The sequence below is a fragment of the Crinia signifera genome, chromosome 4 (assembly GCF_055691185.1).
Source record: "Crinia signifera chromosome 4, ASM5569118v1, whole genome shotgun sequence".
In the NCBI taxonomy this organism is placed as follows: Eukaryota; Metazoa; Chordata; class Amphibia; order Anura; family Myobatrachidae; genus Crinia; species Crinia signifera.
The window spans coordinates 331796501-331817749 of NC_139220.1; the positions used below are offsets into that span (position 1 = coordinate 331796501).

At 46.1% G+C, this 21249-nt stretch overlaps 2 protein-coding genes across 2 annotated transcripts in view; both read left to right on the top strand.

Moving 5' to 3' along the window:
- The window catches only part of LOC146075992 (uncharacterized), a 411577-nt gene that overhangs the window by 267873 nt on the left and 122455 nt on the right, over positions 1–21249 (top strand). The window lies entirely within an intron of this gene.
- LOC146075991 (uncharacterized) lies at positions 398–20384 on the top strand. The gene is made up of 2 exons (XM_083185746.1): positions 398–789; positions 13567–20384. The coding sequence occupies exon 2, from the start codon at positions 13738–13740 to the stop codon at positions 14857–14859; it is 1122 nt and encodes a 373-aa protein (XP_083041872.1). The 5' UTR covers positions 398–789; positions 13567–13737; the 3' UTR covers positions 14860–20384.

A 21249-nucleotide genomic window follows, 5' to 3' on the forward strand; every position in this document is an offset into this window, starting at 1 on the left:
TATGTGGCAGGAACACATATGATATATTGTATGCAGCCCTTTCACAAGTGATGTATCACATGCGACCCCTGTTCCCCGCATGAAGGTCCGACCTTCGACTCAGGCCTGATATGCACAGGGCATCGCATCGGATCCGATGGCATGTCATACAGATGGGGCCATTCTCCACCGTGCCACCAGCTCACCATATCTCAGTAGCTGGTGGGTTAGGATGTGTGGGCACCCCGTTCTGTCGGACAGCACTAATGAGAGTGGCCCCATCTGTACACATCTAGTTTGGGCCAATTTCTCAGCCCGATCCATCGGAGATGGATGAAATTGGCCCAAATCGCTGTAAAACTTCTCCGAGCTTTGTATCTCTACCCGTATAATATAAGCTAAACGATGTGCTCTTAGATCAGTATTGATTATTTACAGTTACCATGGTGATGGATACGCTCTGTTAATTAAGAGAAGAATGGAAATTCGAGGCAGATTCACGCTCTTTGATCCTACACCGGAAGGTAACATTTATACCGTTGTGTCTGACGACGGTTGGAATAAAGGGAAACGTTATATGAGGTGACGGACTATCTGACTTACTGAGACCAGTCTGTGAGTGCCGCCAATTTACACCAGTGTATGTGAGTTATTCCTATCACCATTGTCTCCTTATACTCAGGTGCAGAATCCGTATTGCCGTGACTGCTGTATGATCTCTGTAACTGGAGGCAGAAAAATAACCGGATCCTCCTCTCCCCTCCGGTGTATGTGGGAAACTGCGGCCGGCCAGTGATACGGGAGAGTAAGGTGAGCAGAGCAGCTTTTTATGCCAAGCCAGGCAGTCCTGAACTGAAAGTGACAGCAAAGTCATGTAGCCAAGCCAGGCAGTCCTGAATTAAAAGTGACAGCAGGTCATGTAGCCAAGCCAGGCAGTCCTGAACTGAAAGTGACAGCAGGTCATGTAGCCAAGCCAGGCAGTCCTGAATTGAAAGTGACAGAGCAGGTCGTGTAGCCAAGCCAGGCAGGCCTGAACTGAAAGTGACAGAGCAGGTTGCGTAGCCAAGCCAGGCAGTCCTGAACTGAAAGTGATAGAGCAGGTCATGTAGCCAAGCCAGGCAGTCCTGAACTGAAAGTGACAGAGCAGGCCGTGTAACCAAGCCAGGCAGTCCTGAACTGAAAGTGATAGAGCAGGTTGTGTAGCCAAGCCAGGCAGTCCTGAACTGAAAGTGATAGAGCAGGTCGTGTAGCCAAGCCAGGCAGTCCTGAACTGAAAGTGATAGAGCAGGTCGTGTAGCCAGGCCAGGCACACCTAAACTGAAAGTGATAGAGCAGGTCGTGTAGCCAAGCCAGGCAGTCCTGAACTGAAAGTGATAGAGCAGGTCGTGTAGCCAGGCCAGGCACACCTGAACTGAAAGTGACAGAGCAGGTTGTGTAGCCAAGACAGGCAGTCCTGAACTGAAAGTGACAGAGCAGGTTGCGTAGCCAAGCCAGGCAGTCCTGAACTGAAAGTGACAGAGCAGGCCGTGTAACCAAGCCAGGCAGTCCTGAACAGAAAGTGACTGAGCAGGTTGCGTAGCCAAGCCAGGCAGTCCTGAACTGAAAGTGATAGAGCAGGTCGTGTAGCCAAGCCAGGCAGTCCTGAACTGAAAGTGATAGAGCAGGTCGTGTAGTCAAGCCAGGCAGTCCTGAACTGAAAGTGATAGAGCAGGTCGTGTAGCCAGGCCAGGCACACCTGAACTGAAAGTAACAGAGCAGGTTGTGTAGCCAAGCCAGGCAGTCCTGAACTGAAAGTGACAGAGCAGGTCGTGTAGCCAAGCCAGGCAGTCCTGAACTGAAAGTGACAGAGCAGGTCGTGTAGCCAAGCCAGGCAGTCCTGAACTGAAAATGACATAGCATTTCATGTAGCCAAGCCAGGCAGTCCTGAACTAAACGTGATAGAGCAGGTTGTGTAGCCAAGCCAGGCAGTCCTGAACTGAAAGTGACAGAGCAGGCTGTGTAGCCCAAGCCAGGCAGTCCTTAACTGAAAGTGACATAGCAGGTCATGTAGCCAAGCTAGGCAGTCCTGAACTAAACGTGATAGAGCAGGTTGTGTAGCCAAGCCACGCAGTCCTGAACTGAAAGTAACAGAGCAGGTTCTGTAGCCAAACCAGGCAGTTGTGAATTGAAAGTGACAGAGCAGGTTGTGTAGCCAAGTCAGGCAGTCCTGAACTGAAAGTGACAGAGCAGGTCGTGTAGCCAAGCCAGGCAGTCCTGAACTGAAAGTGACATAGCAGGTCATGTAGCCAAGCCAGGCAGTCCTGAACTAAACGTGATAGAGCAGGTTGTGTAGCCAAGCCACGCAGTCCTGAACTGAAAGTAACAGAGCAGGTTCTGTAGCCAAACCAGGCAGTTGTGAACTGAAAGTGACAGAGCAGGTTGTGTAGCCAAGTCAGGCAGTCCTGAACTGAAAGTGATTGAGCAGGTCAGGTAGCCAAGCCAGACAGTCCTGAACTGAAAGTGACAGAGCAGATCGTCTAGCCAAGCCAGGTAGTCCTGAACTGAAAGTGACAGAGCAGGTCGTGTAGCCAAGTCAGGCAGTCCTGAACTGAAAGTGATAGAGCAGGTTGTGTAGCCAAGCCAGGCAGTCCTGAACTGAAAGTGATAGAGCAGGTCGTGTAGCCAGGTCAGACAGTCCTGAAGTGAAACTAAACTGTGCGTGTGCGTGTGTGTGTGCGTGTGTGTGTGTGATTGGAGAGTGAGGTGCAGGAGAGGAGTGGAGGGGCAAATATTTAACCAATATTTTTTGTTGCTCTAAGTGTCACAAATATTTGCAGTAGATTTTTCTACTGAACTCTATTCTGACGAATAAGATTATACAATTTATCCTACCCAAGCAAGGGGACATAAACTCATAACCTGAAAGGTGTTCTTCTAAGAAGTGTAAATATTATATGTTTTGTGTGTCCTTATGTATGTGTGTGTGTGATGTATAGACTTATCTTTATAAAGAATTAATAAAAGCGAGTTTTACGAAAAAAATCCATAGGGGAATTCCCCCTACTACACCCCAATAAACACTAAATTACCACTTAGATTCCTAGCACTTGTACAACCCTCTAATTGACTGAACGCCATCATAACAATCATATTGTCTGACAAGAGTGCCCCAACAAAAAGGGTCTTTTTCTTTCTATCTTCCACACTCAGACTGATACAAGCACTCACATACTCTGCCAAACAAGTGCATACTGAGCACTGGCATGGAGGGCCTTGTGATTACGTCAATGGGTCACGGATACTGACTCAAAATGCAGTGTGGAGTGTCTACTCTTTATGGGGGAAAGGTTGTTTGGGAGCGAATTAGATGACTGGATTTCTAAGGCTACTGCCGGGAAATGTACATTTCTCCCTATGGCATCCAAGCAGGTCTGCCGTCCCTTCTCAGGACCTAGCCAGCAGTCCTTTTGGGCTTCCAGGTTGTGCCCAAAGGTCAGAGGTGCCTCCAATGTCAACAAACTAGGGTGTAGTGCTCAATGTAATATAGCAACAAAAAAGGCCAACAAAACTCTAGCATGTATCAAAAGGGGCATGGAAACTAGGGACTCAAAAGTAATTATACCTCTGTACAAATCATTGGTTAGACCGCACCTCGAATACGGAGTACAATTCTGGGCCCCGCACTATAAAAAGGATGTCATAGAATTAGAAAAAATCCAAAGAAAAGCCACAAAGCTTATTAGGGGAATGGAGAATATAAGCTACGAGTAAAGATTAAGCAATCTGGGACTATTTACACTAGAGAAGAGACGTTTAGGGGAGACATACTCAATATGTATAAATACATTAGGGGCCAATATAAGGAACTGTCAAACACCCTTTTTTCTGCTAGACAGGAATCTAGGACGCGAGGGCATGAGTTTAGATTAGAAGAAAAAAGATTTACTTCATCTAGAAGAAAAAAATTATTTACAGTCAAACTTTGGAACTCTATTCCTGGAGAAGTGGTGTCAGCAGACACTATAAATACATTTAAAATAAGGTTGGATAAACATTTATTGGTTAAAAACTTCCACGGGTACGAATAAGTAACATAATCTGTCTTTAAAATATCGGAACATACTATACAACAAGGGAGAAACTATTATAAACATAGGTTGAACTAGATGGACGCAAGCCTTTATAAGCCTCACCTACTATGTAACTATGTAACAATGCCAATAGAGTTCCATGAGAAAAATTCAGAAAGGCTCTGATGTTGGGGACCCAAGACCATAGCTCAAGTGCAGCTGCGTCTAAGCCCTCTGCATTACGGTGTTCACCCACCCAGAGAAATGCTCATGGTGGGAGCTTGGCTGTTGCACTTCAGTCACATGTGGGATGCCTCGTGCCTAGGTTCCATGGATCTTATTTCACAGGGCTACAGACTGGAGTTCAACAGATCGACTCCCTGAAGATATTTCAGGTCAGGACTTCCAGCAGCTGTGAAGGACAAGGTTATCCAGCAGCAAGCAATCACAAAGCTGATGCAATCCTGGGTCATAGTACCTGTCCCATTGCAGGAACGGGGTCTGGGGCATTACTCCTACTTCTTTGTGGTACCAAAGCCGGATGGTTCGGTCAGGCCAATCCTGAATCTGAAATCCTTTAACCCCTATCTAAAGGTGTTCAAACTCAGGATGGAGTCATTGCGGGCCCTACGAGATAATCAGTTCCAAGTCTCGACTTTCATACTGTCAACAGCTCGGTGCATCTTCACGAAGGTGATGGCAGAAATGATGCTCCTGCTCAGGTCACAAGGGATAAATGTGATTCCCTACCTGGATGACCTACTGCTAAAAGCAAGGTCGGAGGGTGAATATATTCTCACAATCAATCATACCATACAGGTGCTGTCAATGCGCAGGTGGCTCTTGAATCTACCAAACTCCTCCTTGGTCCTGAGCCAATGTATCCAATTTCTGGGGATGATCTTGGAAACAGTGGACCAGAAGGTATGCCTCCTTGAGGACAAGGTGATAGCACTTCAGTAACTGATAGCAGAAGCTCTTGTTCAGGACCTCATTTCAGTCCATCAGTGTATCAGGTTACTGGGCAAGATGGTGGCATCCTTCTAGGCAATCCAATAAGGGAGATTCCACTCCAGTATTTTCCAATTGGATATGCTGAGCAAGTGGTCCGGCTCACACCTCCACATGCACAAGAGGATAAGTCTGTCGTCTCAAGCCAAGCTATCTCTGCAGTGGTGGTTTCAGTCTTCCAACCTGTTGGTGGGACCGATTTTTGGGCTCCAGGACTGGATTCTACTCATGACAGACACCAGTCTGCTCGGTTGGGGGGACGTGACATAAGGGGTACACTTCTAGGGCAAGTAGACTCTGCGGGAATACAAGTTGCATGTAAACAACTTGGAATTAAGAGCAGTGTACTCTTCTGCAGGCTGGCTCTCTGCTGAGAGGCCAAGCAATACATGTCCAGTCGGAAAACGCAACAACGGTTGCGTTTATTAACTGCCAGGGAGGTACACAGAGCGTAGCGTGCAAGAGAGAAGCACCAAGATTCATGGGCAGAACATCATGTCAGGGGTATCTCAGCAATCTTTGCTCTAGGAGTGGACAACTGGGAAGTGGACGATGCTCTGACAACAAGTTGGTCATACAATGTAGTGTATATCTTTCCTCCAATCCCCTTGCTCGCAAGGGTCCTAAAGAGAGTGCAAAGTCTAAGATTAAAGGCAATACTGGAGCACCAGACTGGCCTTGAAGGGCCTTGTACGTGGATCTTCAGGCCATGTTAGTAGAAGATCCGGTACTTGTACTTGTGTACAATCACGGCTCCCACGATGTCCATCGCATAGTAAAAAACCGCATCGCATGCGATCTTTAACAGAAATGCATCCAAATGCATTGAAATTTGGATCAAACATGTTCAATGGCCCCCAAATGTCATTTTTCAGGCTGTACCACCCCCACTATCAACGCGAACCCGAAGCGTGGCGAGTGCAGCGGTACGCGTCCTACGACCTTTTCATACCCCCACTATCCACGTTGGCGTGGAGAATAGAAAATGTGGCGAGCGCAGCGAGCCACTGAGCCCGTAGCGTGGCGAGTGGACACGGATACCTTCACAGGTATCCACGTCCCCTTGCGGGTTTCACAGGTGTCCGCGTCCCCTCGCGGGGCTCGCTGCGCTCGCCAAGCTTCGGGCTCGGTGGCTCGCTGCTTTTGCCACACTTTCTATTCTCAACTCCACGCCGACGTGGATAGTGGGGGTATGAAAAGGTCGCTGCGCTCGCCACGCTTCGGGTTCGCGTTGATAGTGGGGGTGGTACAGCCTGAAAAATGACATTTGGGGGCCATTGAACATGTTTGATACAAATTTCATTGCATTTGGATGCATTTCTGTTAAAAATCGCATGCGATCGCATGTGATGCGATTTTTTAAAAATGCATAAAACGGCAAAAATCGCATGCCATCGCATGCCACTACATATGGCATGCGATGGGTGCCGTGAAAGTACACAAGTACCGAAGATCCTTGGCATCTACCTTTGAGAGATGACCTATTCCTCCAAGGCCCGGTAGTCTACCAGGACTTAGGGCGGCTTTATTTGGCAGCCTGGAGGTTGAGCAGCAGATTTTGGCCCACAAGGGCCTTCCTGCCTCTGTAATCTGTACCATGACCCAGGCTAGAAAACTGGTAACTGCATCCCACTACCATTATATTCGGAGAAAATACTGTATATTGCCTGGTGGGAAAAAGAGAGCTTTCCATTGGCAGACTTTAAACTAGACTGCTTCTTGCAGTTTCTGCAGGCAGGTTTGGAATTGGGCCTTCGTTTGAAATCTTTAAAGGCTCAAATCTCGGCTCTGTCCATTTTCTTTCAAAAGAAGTTGGTGGTCTTGCCTGAGATTCAGACCTTTCTCCAAGGGGTTCTGAAAATCCAACCCCCCCCCCCCCCCTTTGTGCCATCTACGGCACAAAGGGGGAGTTGGATGCGCTGTTATCATTTCTGAAGTCATCCTGGTTCAAGCCTTTGGAAACATCAGAAATGAAGCACGTCACGTAGAAGATGGTGGTGCTTTTGGCACTGGCTTCGGCTCCATGTGCAGTGGCGTAACTACAGTGGGTGCAGGGTATGCAATTGCTATGGGGCCCGAGGGCTTGGGGGGCCCAAGGACCTAGCACGCTATCTCCTGCTCCCTTTTAATTATTTTCTATATTGCCGCATTGCCGTCCGTGCCCACCCCCCACCCCCTCAGTGGCTATTAGCGCAGATGACAAGCAGCCAACACACAGGAGACCTGCCGGGGTGCAGAACACCACACTCGCCACCACTGCGATTGCTGGAGCCGGCGCTGGGGAAGACACTCATCACCCGACTGCTACAGCTGGTGCACAATAGACCCACCGGCGCACAGTACACCAAACCCACCACCTCCATGATTGCTGGAGCTGGCACCAGGGAACAGGACACTGCACCGGTCACCCCAACTGCTGCAGCTGGTGTACAAACTGCCAGCATTGGGACGCAGTTACACACTACTGCCAGTGCTGGAGCCGGGGCTTTGACCCGCTGACGCCTGGACACAGTACCGCCCACACCACCACTGCCGGAGCCTGCTTGAGTAGAGGAGATTCATCCACTACTTCCAACGCAGGTGAGAAATAGACCAGTCTTGCAGGGAGGGAGGTGAGGGGAATTAAAGTGATACCTGGCCACTGTTCCAAGTTTCAAATCATTGCACACCCCTCTTTCTGCTCTATCCCCTCCCCCCATGTATCCCGCTTTTCCTCCTCTTCTGTCCCCCCTTCCCCTCTACTCCTCTTTTCCCATTCTACTCTCCTCCTCGCCCCTCCCCTCCTCTCTCCTCTTCTTCCCTTGTCTCCACGTACCCTCTTGCCTTGTCTCAGCTCCTCTATCTCACTCCCTTCCCCTCCCCCCTTTCCCTGTCTCACTCCCTCTCTCTCCCTCTTTCCCCTGTCTCACTCACCCTCTCTATCTCATCTATCTCCCCTCTCTTTTTCTCCCGCATCGTTTTTACTCTCGACCCATCCCCTTCTCTCTCCCCTTTTTTTCTCTCCCCTTCTCTCTTCCCCTTTGCGATGAAAAATGCAAAGGGCAGCTCTCCTGGTAAGAGCTGCCCTTTGTGATCCCTCAAGCTGTCTGGACTTTAGGGTTTGTGACACAGGACTCCGCCTGCACATGGGCAGAGACGCCTGTGACTGCAGGGCATGTTAGGAGGGATCCATGTCAGATTCCTCACCCAGCACTGCAGAGAGAAGCCATAGGTTTCTATGGGTAATGTCAGTTACAGCTGGCACTACCCTCAGCAGCGGAGCAGGGTTTTTAATGCATTTGTACTTTAATGCATCATGGCCTTTGCCACTCAGTTCCCTCACGCTTTGTTCTCTCCCCCTAATGTGCATTGTAGTGGCAATTTCAAAATGTTGCTATGGGGCCCATAAAGTTCTAGTTATGCCCCTGTCCATGTGTGTTGGAATTGGGAGCCTTGTTATGCAAGAGCCTGTATCTTGTCTTTCATGAAGATAGGGCAGAGCTTTGGACTTGTCCGCAGTTCCGGCCTAAGGTGGTTTCGGCATTACATCTGAACCAACCCATTGTGGTTCCTTTTAGTTCCAATCATCCTGGAATTCCAGAATTCTTGGATGTGGTTCGAATGCTTAAGGCGTATGTTAAATGATCTGCTCGAGTGCGTAAGACAGAATGGCTTTTTGTGTTTTATGGTGCACACAAGAAAGGTTGTCCTGCTTTAAAGCAGATGATTGCCCGTTGGATTTGTTCTACTATACAACAGGCTTATGGGGCAGCAAAATTGCCTACACCAACCTCATTGAAGGTTCATTCTATAAAGGCAGTGGGATCATCCTGGGTGGCTGCCCATGGGGTTTCAGCCCTGCAGCTCAGCAAAGCTGCTACGTGGTCAAGTTTGATACTCTGGCCAGAGAGGATACCCAGTTTGGGCAGGTGGTTTTACAGCAGTCTCCACACATTCCCGTCCATTCTGGAAACTTTGTGACATCCTTATCGTATTGAGACCCCATATGGATGATAGAGAAAATAGGATTTTATTACCTACCAGTAAATCCTGTTCTCATAGTCCATATGGGATACTGGGCGCCAGTTCTGTTAACTGTTATTGTGTTTGTTGTGTTGTGCTGGTATGAATCTCACCACATATCATGTATACGCATATCCTTTTCTAACATACGTTCATTCTCCTTTGGGCACAGTTTTCCTTAACTGGCTTGTGGGTGTGAATGTGGAGAAAGTTATATGTGCCTGTCTCCTGCGGAGAACCCTCAATTCTCATTATATTGAGACCCCAGTATGCCATATGGACTATGAGAATAGGATTTGCCATTAGGTAATTAAAATCCTATTTTTGTTTTTTTTGTATCTGATTCCCAAGCACCAAACCTCTCCAGATCTTTAACATAGAAATGTGTGAACCCTGGTTCCTCTGCACACATCACACTGAGCTGAGTGAAAGTGAGATGATCACTTTGTTCATATACCTATGGTGTACCTGGAGAGTGTGGTGACATCCTACTGCATCAGCTGACCGTAGGGGGGACAGGATCACTAGCATGTGCTACCCATGTATGGTCAGTATTGTATGTTCTGTACATCTGAGGTCAGAGGAAAAACATTATACAACAATTATAGGCACATTAATAATCTGTGTATACTGTAGGAGGGTAGAGGTCTTTGTGCTGTACGTGTGACTGCAAATAGAGTCCCAGCAATTTGGGAACACAGAGATGTGTCCGCATGCATCTATCCCCCACTCACCACAAGTCGGGTTACACATAACATGTGAGCGCACTATGACTGGGTACCGCCAAGCGTCTGATCATGTGACTTTTTTTGTTATGCGCATTATTCACAAAGTGATGCGATAGGACACACAAGCAGCTTCTGCTTATTAAAATATGTGGCATTCCTATATATTGTGTGTGACCACTGCTGTATCTGCATATGAAAAACTGGAAAACACTAAAGTAGCATTTCTTATGTAGACACAATGCAGGGATTCCACATATTTTAATTATCAGAAGCTGCTTGTGCGTCCTTGTCACATCGCTCTGCGAAGAAGATGCATTTTAATGGAAAAGACAGGTGTTTAAGCAGCGCTGGTTGGAAAAAAAATGTGTGATCAATTGGAATGGTTTCACAATATAAGCATACAATTTATTATACACAATGTAGTCAAATGATTAAGAAATGAGCAGTATTTGTATTACTAAGCAATTGCTGTAAGATAATAAAAAATAAAAAAATATATAAAAATTATAAAAAAAAATGCTAGTGCACTAGACTAATGTCCCATGATTCCTGGTGTAGTAGGGGGGATATGTGCCAATATTTGTGGGATCAGTCTGTTCATATTATGCCCTTTTTACATCATACCCAAATGATTGAGTGTATTACCGTCCACTGGTGGGTAGCCGTCCTGTGCTGTCAGCAACCTCCTCAGCAGATGTTATGCTGTCCAAGTGGATGTCCAAATTAACTTGAAAGGTGCAAGGCGCTGGCAGTAAATGGAGATACGGCTCCTGTTCTGGAACTAGTGGAGGTTTCCAATAAAGGGCTGGTTCGGATAGGTCCCAATCGAGAGTGACAGGAAAACAAATGCCAGGAATCTGGGTAGTACTCCTTCAATAGGGTCTGGGTGGCATAACTGACGCGTTTCGCTGTATTCCACAGCTTTACCAAAGGATAGGGTGTGTTTGTTCCCAGGGGGGTATTTATACTGCTTCAGGAAGTAGTAATTGATCACATGATACATGGTCACATGGTACATAAGAATGAAAAGGAGGCAAAGTACATTCATATCAACAACATACATAATGTTTTTTTTATAAACTTTCTAGAATGGGAGTTGTTTAAGGATATTTCTAATATTATGGTGGTGATTCATTGGTGGACAGAGGTCATGTGTCCCGGCTAGTCTCGCAATAATCTGTGTTCCTACAGGTGTTGTTAGTATTGTTAGCCTGTATTGGCTGTTATACATTCACGTCTGGGGATTCCCGAAAAAAACGCCACCAAAAAGTGTGGCGTTTATTTACTCTTTCTATAGGTTAGTTGACCAAGTGGGGTGGAAGTGTTAGCAGGAATGCCGCACTTCATTCTCCCTCCAGAGAAGTGAAGGAGCATGCACCCGGTGACCGGAAGTATATACAGCGCACACGCCAAGGACGGAAGTGCGTCATTCGAAGTGCGGGTGTTCCCAGGAATAGTGCCCTGCATAACACTATGGTTTGGCTGCCGGAAGTGGGGCTTTAATGGGACTATAGGATGACAGAAGTGGGGCATATATGCGTCCCATTTTGGATATATAAGGATACATGTACAAAAAAAGGGTCTTTGCAAAGAATTATTGCTGAAAGTGAAAAAGAAGTGGCAGATTCTTATAATACAAATATACAATATTTGTATGAAATATTTTTGATGTGAGATTGTGTTATCGGTGAACAATTATTTCCATTCAAGTCCTTTAACTGACACATTTCCTATCAAAATATACAGAAGGGAAAGAATGGGGAGAGAGAGAGAGGGGGGGGTGGTGGTGGTGAATGATTAGTGTTCTAACAGCTCAAACTGTCGTAATATGGATTTATTTCGCATAATCTTAGTAAATAGTGATTTATGACAGAAAAAATATTTTCCTAATCAGTTGTTTATTTTTTATTAATATTTAAATCATAAATTCTATGCATTATTTATTTATTGTAAAGGTTTCTTTTTCACTTTTTTATTATCTCAGTCATTTTCTCCTTTGAGAAAGCAGGGAAGGGGAGGGGGGAGGAAGGGAGAAAAAGTGGGGGGAGTGGGGATATATCGAAAATAGGTTTAATTATTAACAGATAGCTTAGTTAGGCAAACTCATAATAGAATATTTAGTTCAACAGACTCCTTTCGGCCTAACGGATGAATTGAACCTAGTTGATGCATCCAGAAGACCTCCTGACGGGCAAGGCTTCTAAAGAGGTCTCCCCATCTTGGTGTTGGGGCAATGTGTTCTATCCCGACAAATTTCAATTCTGAGGGGTCCATATTATGGTGAAGGAAGAAGTGTTTTGATACACTATGCGTTAGAATCCCTTTCATAATATTTTGTCGGTGCTCAAGGAACCTAATTTTTAGTTATCTGGTCATGAGACCTACATAGTGAAGGTTATGGTTACACCTCAGAACATATATGATATACGTGGAGTTACAGTTTATGAATTGTGTTAGGACATAAGGTTTTTCTTTTTGTGAAACTTGATAAGTCTTTGTGTTCATCATATGTGTGCACGTGTTTCATTTATAGCAGCCCTTTGGTTTGGTTGGAAGCCATGTGTTCATAGAATCCGGAATCTGATCTATATTTTTCAAAAAGCTGGGAGCCAGTTTTTTGAGAGTGGTGTTCTTCTTGAAGATGAATGGGGGTTCAACTAGAAGGGATTGGTTCAGTATTGGGTCTTGTTTGAGGATGTTGTAGTTCTTTTTTTATGATCTTTGATCTTACTGCTTGCACTGTTATAAGTGGCAATGTACGCCAGTTTTCTAGTCAGAGGTCTCTGAGGGCCTTCATCCTATCTCCTATTCTTCCCTTTAAAGAGTTGTTCTCTTTCGCAGTTTTGTGATTCCATGTATGCTTTCTCTCTTAGGTCTGGAGGATAGTCTCTTTGTAAAAAGGCGGAAGTCATTTTTTTGGACTGGAACATGAAATTTTGAGTGTTGGAGCATTTCCTTCTCAGACATGTAAACTGACCTTTAGGTATTGCTAATTTCCAGGGGAGGTCGTGCTCACTTTGAAAGTGTAAATAGGCATTTATCCCTACTTCTTTGTTATGGTTCTTTGTGGCTATCTGATTTCCCATGATCTCCAATGAGATACCCAAAAATTAAATATTGGTGGGGTGAAAGTGATGGGTGAACTTGAAATTATTATCATTGTGATTTTAAATAGTCTACAAAAGATTGTTCTGAAAGTGCATCCCCATCCCAAATAATAAAAAGGTCATCGTTTTACCGCCCATAGAAAACCAGGCTTGCGCCAAACTCTCTCCCCCAAATTAGTTGGTCCTCAAATTGCCCCATATATAAATTAGCGTAGCTTGGTGCAAACCTGGTTCCCATTGCGGTATCCATGACTTGTAAATAGTGCTTGTCCAAAAAAAGAAAATAATTGTGTTGTAAAATAAAAAGAATAGCATCCCGAAGAAGGTGTTGGTGTTCCACTCTCAGGTCATTATCCTTTCCTAGCCTTTCGGCTATAGCTTGGACTCCTAAGTGATGTGGAATATTGGAGAATAAGCTTTGGACGTCCAAGGTTAGAAAATTGTAAGAGCTTTTCCAGGTTTGTTAATGGAAAAGATGCTCAGTGCTACAGTCCCACTATGGAATGGAGCAGCTACAAGGACTGTTTAACACACAAGGAGGCTGGATGTATGTGGACACATCTGTACACAAATGTAACATCATGGTCAGTGTCTGTGACATTTGCTATTGTGTATAAATATACATCTTATACAATATAAGTAGCGTTATCCTGGTAACCATTATGCTTTTACATATTAGCTTTCTTACAGGACATATAAGGAACAGGATTCAAATGAAGACGACGTGGAAAGGGAAATTGTTCTCCGATCAAGCCAACTAAATACATCATATCTCCTTACACCTCAGGAGGAGGAACAAACACTATTTTATTTTCTGGATAGAAGAAACCTTCAGCAACTAATTTGTTTCTCACCTCATACATGATGAGTCTCACAGGAGAGAAACCACATGTGTGTTCTGAGTGTGACAAAGGCTTTACATGTAAATCACGGCTTCTCATACATCAGAGGAGTCACACAGGAGAGAAACCACATGTGTGCTCTGAGTGTGGCAAAGGCTTTACATGTAAATCACAGCTTTTCAGACATCAGAGGAGTCACACAGGAGAGAATCCACATGTGTGCTCTGAGTGTGACAAAGGCTTTATATATAAATCACAGCTTCTCATACATCAGAGGAGTCACACTGGAGAGAAGCCATATAAATGTTCTGAATGCAGAAAATGTTTTTCCCAGAAGTCAAAGCTTGTCCTACATCAGAGGAGTCACACAGGAGAGAAGCCATATAAATGTTCTGAATGCAGCAAATGTTTTACCCGGAAGTCACTTCTTCTTCGACATCAGAGGAGTCACACAGGAGAGAAGCCATATAAATGTTCTGAATGCAGCAAATGTTTTTCCCGGAAGACACATCTTGTCCTACATCAGATGATTCACACAGGAGAGAAGCCATATAAATGTTCTGAATGCAGCAAATGTTTTTCTCATAAGGCAGATCTTGTAATACATCAGAGGAGTCACACAGGAGAGAAGCCATATACGTGTTCTGAATGCAGCAAATGTTTTACTCAGAAGTCAGATCTTGTAAAACATCAGAGGAGTCACACAGGAGAGAAGCCATATCATTGTTCTGAATGCAGCAAATGTTTTTCTCAGAAGGCAGATCTTGTAAAACATCAGAGGAGTCACACAGGAGAGAAGCCATATAAATGTTCTGAATGCAGCAAATGGTTTTCTCTGAAGTCAGATCTTGTCCGACATCAGAGGAGTCACACAGGAGAGAAACCATATAAATGTTCTGAATGCAGCAAATGTTTTCCCCAGAAGTCACTTCTTGTCCTACATCAGAGGAGTCACACAGGAGAGAAGCCATATAAATGTTCTGAATGCAGCAAATGTTTTACTCAGAAGTCAAATCTTGTCCTACATCAGAGGAGTCACACAGGGGAGAAGCCATATAAATGTTCTGAATGCAGCAAATGTTTTACTCAGAAGTCACATCTTGTCACACATCAGAGGAGTCACACAGGAGAGAAGCCATAAAAATGTTCTGAATGCAGCAAATGCTTTTCCCTGAAGTCACTTCTTGTCCGACATCAGAGGAGTCACACAGGAGAGAAACCATATAAATGTTCTGAATGCAGCAAATGTTTTTCCCAGAAGTCAGATCTTGTCCTACATCAGAGGAGTCACACAGGAGAGAAGCCATATAAATGCTCTGAGTGCAGAAAATGCTTTTCCCAGAAGTCAGATCTTGTCCTACATCAGAGGAGTCACACAGGAGAGAAGCCATAGAAATGCTCCGAATGCAACAAATGTTTTACCCAAGAGTCACATCTTGTCCAACATCAGAGGAGTGTGTTGGCAGTATTGATAAACAGATGGACAGACAGCACTATATGGGGTATATACACAGACAGCGCCATATAGAGCAGATTGAAGGTGGTATACACAGACAAATGTATGCATAGAATACCATAAGGGGGTTTTGACGGATAGATACAGTAGGTGACTAGGACAGACAGAGCACCATATGGGGAAATATCTTGCCAGGAGAGGGCATACAGACATTCTCTGTTCTCTGCCTCCCTTCCTATGCATGTACACTGCTGGGCTCTGCCTCCCTCCCTGTGCACGTACACTGCTGGGTTCTGCCTCCCTCCCTGTGCACGTACACTGCTGGGCTCTGCCTCCCTCCCTGTGTACATACACTGCTGGGCTCTGCCTCCCTCCCTGTGCACGTACACTGCTGGGCTCTGCCTCCCTCCCTGTGTACATACACTGCTGGGCTCTGCCCCTCTCCCTATAAATACACTGCTGTGCTTTGCCTCCCACCCTGTGTACATACACTACTGGGCTATGCCTCCCTCCCTGTGCGTACACTGCTAGGCTCTACCTCCATCCCTGTGTACATACACTGCTGAGCTCTGCCTCCCTCTTTCCCTGTGTAAGTAAGCTGCTGTGCTCTGCCTCCCTCCCTGTGTATGTACACTGCTGTGCTCTGCTTTCTTCCTGTACATACACTGCTGGGCTCTGCCTCTCTCCCTGTGTAAATACACTGCTGGGCTTTGCCTCCTCCTCTGTACATACACTGCTGGTCTCTGACTCCCTCCCTGTGTTAATACACTGCTGGGCTCCGCCTCCCTCCCTGTGTTTGTGCGCTGCTGGGCTCTGCCTCCCTCCCTATGTACATACTCTGCTGGGCTCTTCCTCCCTCCCTCCCTCCCTCCCTTTGTACGTGCACTGCTGGGCTCTGCCTCCCTCCCTGTGCATGTACACCTCTGAGCTCTGCATCCCTGTGTACATACACTGCTGGACTCTGCCTCCCTCCCTGTGTACATACACTGCTGGGCTCTGCCGTTCTCCCTGTGTACATGCACTGCTGTGCTCTACCTCCCTACCTGTGTATGTTCACTGCTGGGCTCTGCCTCCCTCCCTGTATACGTGCACCGATGGGCTCCATCTCCGTCCCTGTGTATGTGCATTGCTGGGCTCCTGCTCCCTGTACATACACTTCTGGGCCCTGCTTCCCTTCCTCTCTGTGTTTGTGCAATTCTTGGATCAGCCTCCCTCTCTCCCTGTGTACCTACACTGCTGGGCTCTGCCTCACTCCCTCTACATACACTGATGGTCTCTGCCTCCCTCCCTGTGTCCGTGCTCTGCTGGGCTTTCCCTCCCTCCCTCTCTTTGTACATGCACTGCTGGGCTATGCCTGCATCCCTGTGTACATACACTGCTGGGATCTGCCTCCCTCCCTGTGTTCATACACTGCTGGGCTCTGCCTCCCTCCCTATGTATGTGCACTACTGGGTTCTGCCTCCCTCCCTGTGTATGCACATTGCTGGTTTCTGCCTCCCTCCCTGTACATACACTGCTGAGCTCTGCCTCCCTCCCTGTGTATGCACAATGCTGGTTTCTGCCTCCCTCCCTGTACATACAATGCTGGGCCCTGCCTCCCTCCCTCCCTCAGTACTTGCACTTGCTTCCCTCCCTGTGTACGTGCTCTGATAGGCTCTGCCTCCCTTCCTCTCTGTATATATGCACTGCTGGGCTCTGCCTCCCTCCCTCTCTGTGTATATGTGTATATGCACTGCTGGGCTCTGCCACTCTCCCTTTGTATGTACACTACTGGGCTCTACCTCTCTCCCTCCCTGTGTATGTGCACTGCTGGGCTCTGCCACCCTCGCTGTGTACATGCTTGGCTCTGCCTCCATCCCTCTCTGTGTATGTGCACTGATGGGCTCTTCCTTCCTCCCTCCCTTTGTATGTGCACTGCTGGGTTCTGCTTCCCTCCCCATGTAGGTGCACTGCTGGGCTCTCCCCCTCCCTGTGTATGTGCACTGCTGGGCTCTGCCTCCCTCCCTCTCTGTGTAGGTGCACTGCTGGGCTCTGCCTTCTACCTCCCTGTGTACGTACACTGCTGTGCTCTGGTTCCCTCCCTGTGTATGTACACTGCTGGGCTCTTCCTCCCTCCCTGTGTATATGTACTGTCACAAATTACCCCTGTTGGGTCTGTGTGAATGCAGCCTGACTCCTGTGTCCTCAAGGTGCAATGCAGCTGTTGTATAATTAGACCAATAGCTCTGGACCTTGTTTCTCAGGCTGATCATCTGTAGTAAGTCCCCTCGTTAATGGAGCTTAGGTATTCTGATTGGGAGTGTTCCCTTTATCTCCCATGCTGCCTTTCACCCAGAGGCCTGTGATTGGTACAGTCTATCTGAATCTGTTCTCTGGTCATCAGCCATATTCCTCATCCCTCCTGACCCTTCCTTGGTCCAGTGTTCCTAGTGCTTTCTGTTCTGCAGAGGATTAAGTGCTGGTTTTTCCATCTACAGTATTTCTGCTGATCCCTGTTAGAGTGTATATGTATGGAGTGATATGGGGTTTGCCATCCAGCCCCACACGGGTTATATTGTGTATTATTAACATCTTCATGCATTGTTGCATTTATGCCAATAGCAAGAACATACTGTCTTCTGTGTTTTTGTAGTCAGTGTGGTAGTGAGGAATTACTTATTTGGTTGCATTGTTGCATTCCTGGGAGTTCAGTGGGGGATTGCTCCCATATTCTTCCACTTAACTCCCTGGTGTTCCTGACTTAAGTAGGGGTTACTTATAATTGTACGTTGGTCTGCTGAAGGATCGCTTCCAGTGGAGTAAAGCCGTGCCACATTTTGCTTTGTTTCCCATTTCAGTGGGTTTTAGTTAGTTTCCCTCTTGTCCGCTCTGGAGGTGTTGTGCATCTTCTTTCCTTTCAAACTTATGGTGGCACTGGGGTTGTGGTGAACCTAATTTACCCCTTTTATAGTTGAAGTCTTAGCTCTGCAGGTGCCTATAAGCTCTGGAGGTATTAATAGAGTTAGGGTTGGGATTGTGGCCTGTCCATCCCGGTAACCTTTTGTCTGAAATCCCAGCAGAGTCCTAACCAGTACACTGCTGGGCTCTGCCTCCCTCCCTGTGTACATGCTCTGCAGGGCTCTGCCTCCCTCTCTCTCTGTGTATGCGCACTCCTGTTCTCTGCCACCCTCCCTGTACATACACTGCTTGGCTATGACTCCCTCCTTATGTACATGCACTGCTGGGCTCTGCCTCCCTCCCTGTGTATGTACACTGCTGGGCTCTGCCTCCCTCCCTGTGTATGTACACTGCTGGGCTCTGCCTCCATCCCTCTCTGTGTACACTGCTGTTAACTTCCTCCCACCCTCTTTTTGTATGTGCACTTCTGGGCTCTGCCTCCCTCCTTGTGTATATGCACTGCTGGGCTCCACCTTCCTCGCTGTGTGCATACACTGCTGGGCTCTGCCTCCCTCCCTCCCTGTGTACATGCTCTGCAGGGCTCTGCCTCCCTCTCTCTCTGTGTATGTGCACTCCTGTTCTCTGCCACCCTCCCTGTACATACACTGCTTGGCTATGACTCCCTCCTTGTGTACATGCACTCCTGGGCTCTGCCTCCCTCCCTGTGTACATGCACTGCTGGGCTTTGCCTCCCTCCCTGTGTGCATGCCCTGCTTGGCTCCGCCTCTCTCCCTGTACATACACTGCCGGGCCCTGCGGCCCTCCCTTTGTATGTGCACTGCTGGGCTCTGCCTCCCTCTCTCCCTGTGTACGTACACTGCTGGGCTCTTCCTCCCTCCCGTTGTACATGCTCTTTTGGGCTCTGCCTCCCTCTATCTGTGTTTGTGTACTACTTGGCTCTGCCTCCCTCTATCTGTGTATGTGTACTGCTTGGCTCTGCCTCCCTCTATCTGTGTATGTGTACTGCTTGGCTCTGCCTCCCTCTATCTGTGTATGTGTACTGCTTGGCTCTGCCTCCCTCTATCTGTGTATGTGTACTGCTTGGCTCTGCCTCCCTCTCTCCCTGTGTATGTTAACAAGTATTTATTTTTACAGAGTGCAGTGGAATTACCTTTGGAGATCCTTCCAAGCAGCCAGGCTCCATAGTAATCTCTATAGTTACACCACTAATTATAGGAACCCTGTATGCGGCCTTGTACCACCCTACAGGTCTCCACTGGTATCTCTCCTTTCCCTCATGCCTCCATATTGCTGCCTTACCTCACGCACTCTGAATACTATGTACTACCTGTATCACATAGTAACCAATCATTATTACATGTGTTAGTTGATGACACTAGACTGCTAAGAGTGGATTTCTAGTTGCTATGGGTTACAGTAAATCCTTGCTTTTCACATGATATTATCCAGGTCTGATGGAGAGCACATTGTGTAATAGGACAATACTAACATCCTCCATAATAAATAGCAGCACAGTAACAGTATACACGTTACTATGACACAGTATATACCGATATAACCTGCATGTAGACTGAAGGACGATGTTCTAACTAGAGATGTGTGGGCTTGGATTCCCCAGATCCGACCCTGCACAAACAGTAGCAATCTGAGCCCGGGTCCGAGCACCGCTCTGAGCTTCCCGTCTGACTCGGATCCAGGCACGTGGGCAAAATGTCATTGCCCGATGCTGGATTCTCGCGAGATCCGGACCGCTATGTAAATAGCAAGTGCCCGGCACCATTTGTCACTCGTGAGTTAGGAGGGTTAGGGATAGGAGTGTGCTTAGTACTGTGCAGAGCTTTGTTAGGTTAGGTAGGTTAGGGACTGGAGCTGTGTTTTTATTTTTGCTGCTGGGGCAAAAGTCAGTGCCTACTAATGTCACTGTCTGCTCTGCTCTCTGCTGTTGTGTGCTCTGCACTGCCAGTGACTGGCTGCAAGCCCAGTCAGTATTACCTCTACCTGGCCACTTCAATCAGACGTGTATATGACTGTGCAGTGTACACTGTTGTTAAACTTATTAACCACTTGTATACCAGTCTACTGGTGCATCTGCTGGTGTATTTTTTACCTCCCTGCTGGTGTATTTTTTTACAGCCTTATATAACTAGTAAAGATATTCTCTGCTGGTGCATCTACTGTACTGAGTCTGACATATAAATAAATATTAATGAATTAACAGTGTACTGGTGCATCTACTAAATAAAATAATATCTCTGCTGATGCATATTAATTATACTGCCGTATATATAATATCTCTCTGGTGATGCCTAATTAATTTACTGCCATATATATAATATCTCTCTGGTGGTGCATAATTAATTTACTGCCGTATATATAATATCTCTCGGGTGGGGCCTAATTAATTTACTGCCGTATATATAATATCTCTCTGGTGGGGCATAATTAATTTACTGCCATATATATAATATCTCTCTGGTGGTGCATAATTAATTTACTGCCATATATATAATATCTCTCTGGTGGGGCCTAATTAATTTACTGCCATATATATATATATATAATATATCTCTGGTGGTGCATAATTAATTTAGTGCCGTATATATAATATCTCTCTGGTGTTGCATAATTAATTTTTTTTTTAATTTTCTTTTTTTATTGAAGCACCATATAAAACAAGTACATAATATAATACAATCAAATTCAAGAGCTAGGGCAATAATGTGGAATACATTGGACATTTTCCTGCAATTTAAGAATGTGTTGTAGAGTCTTATACATTTTCAGAAGATATTAGCAATATCTAGCATGCATACTTTTGTCAGCAAATTCATTTGTTAGAAGTGATGGAATATAAAACAAATTTGAGTCACGAATAATGTGAAATACATCCAGCATTTTCTTACATTCGGGGAGATCTTTATACATTGTCGTGAGGTACTAACAGTTTCCAGCATGCATCTTTGCATAATTAATTTACTGCCGTATATATAATATCTCTCTGTTGGGGCATAATTAATTTACTGATATATATATAATATCTCTCTGGTGGGGCATAATTAATTTACTGCCGTATATATAATATCTCTCTGTTGGGGCATAATTAATTTACTGCCATTTATATAATATCTCTGTGGTGGGGTCTAATTAATTTACTGCCATATATATAATATCTCTCTG

Excerpts from the sequence above, each read along its gene's own strand:
- LOC146075991 (XM_083185746.1), top strand. The coding sequence starts at position 13,738 with ATGATGAGTCTCACAGGAGAGAAACCACATGTGTGTTCTGAGTGTGAC.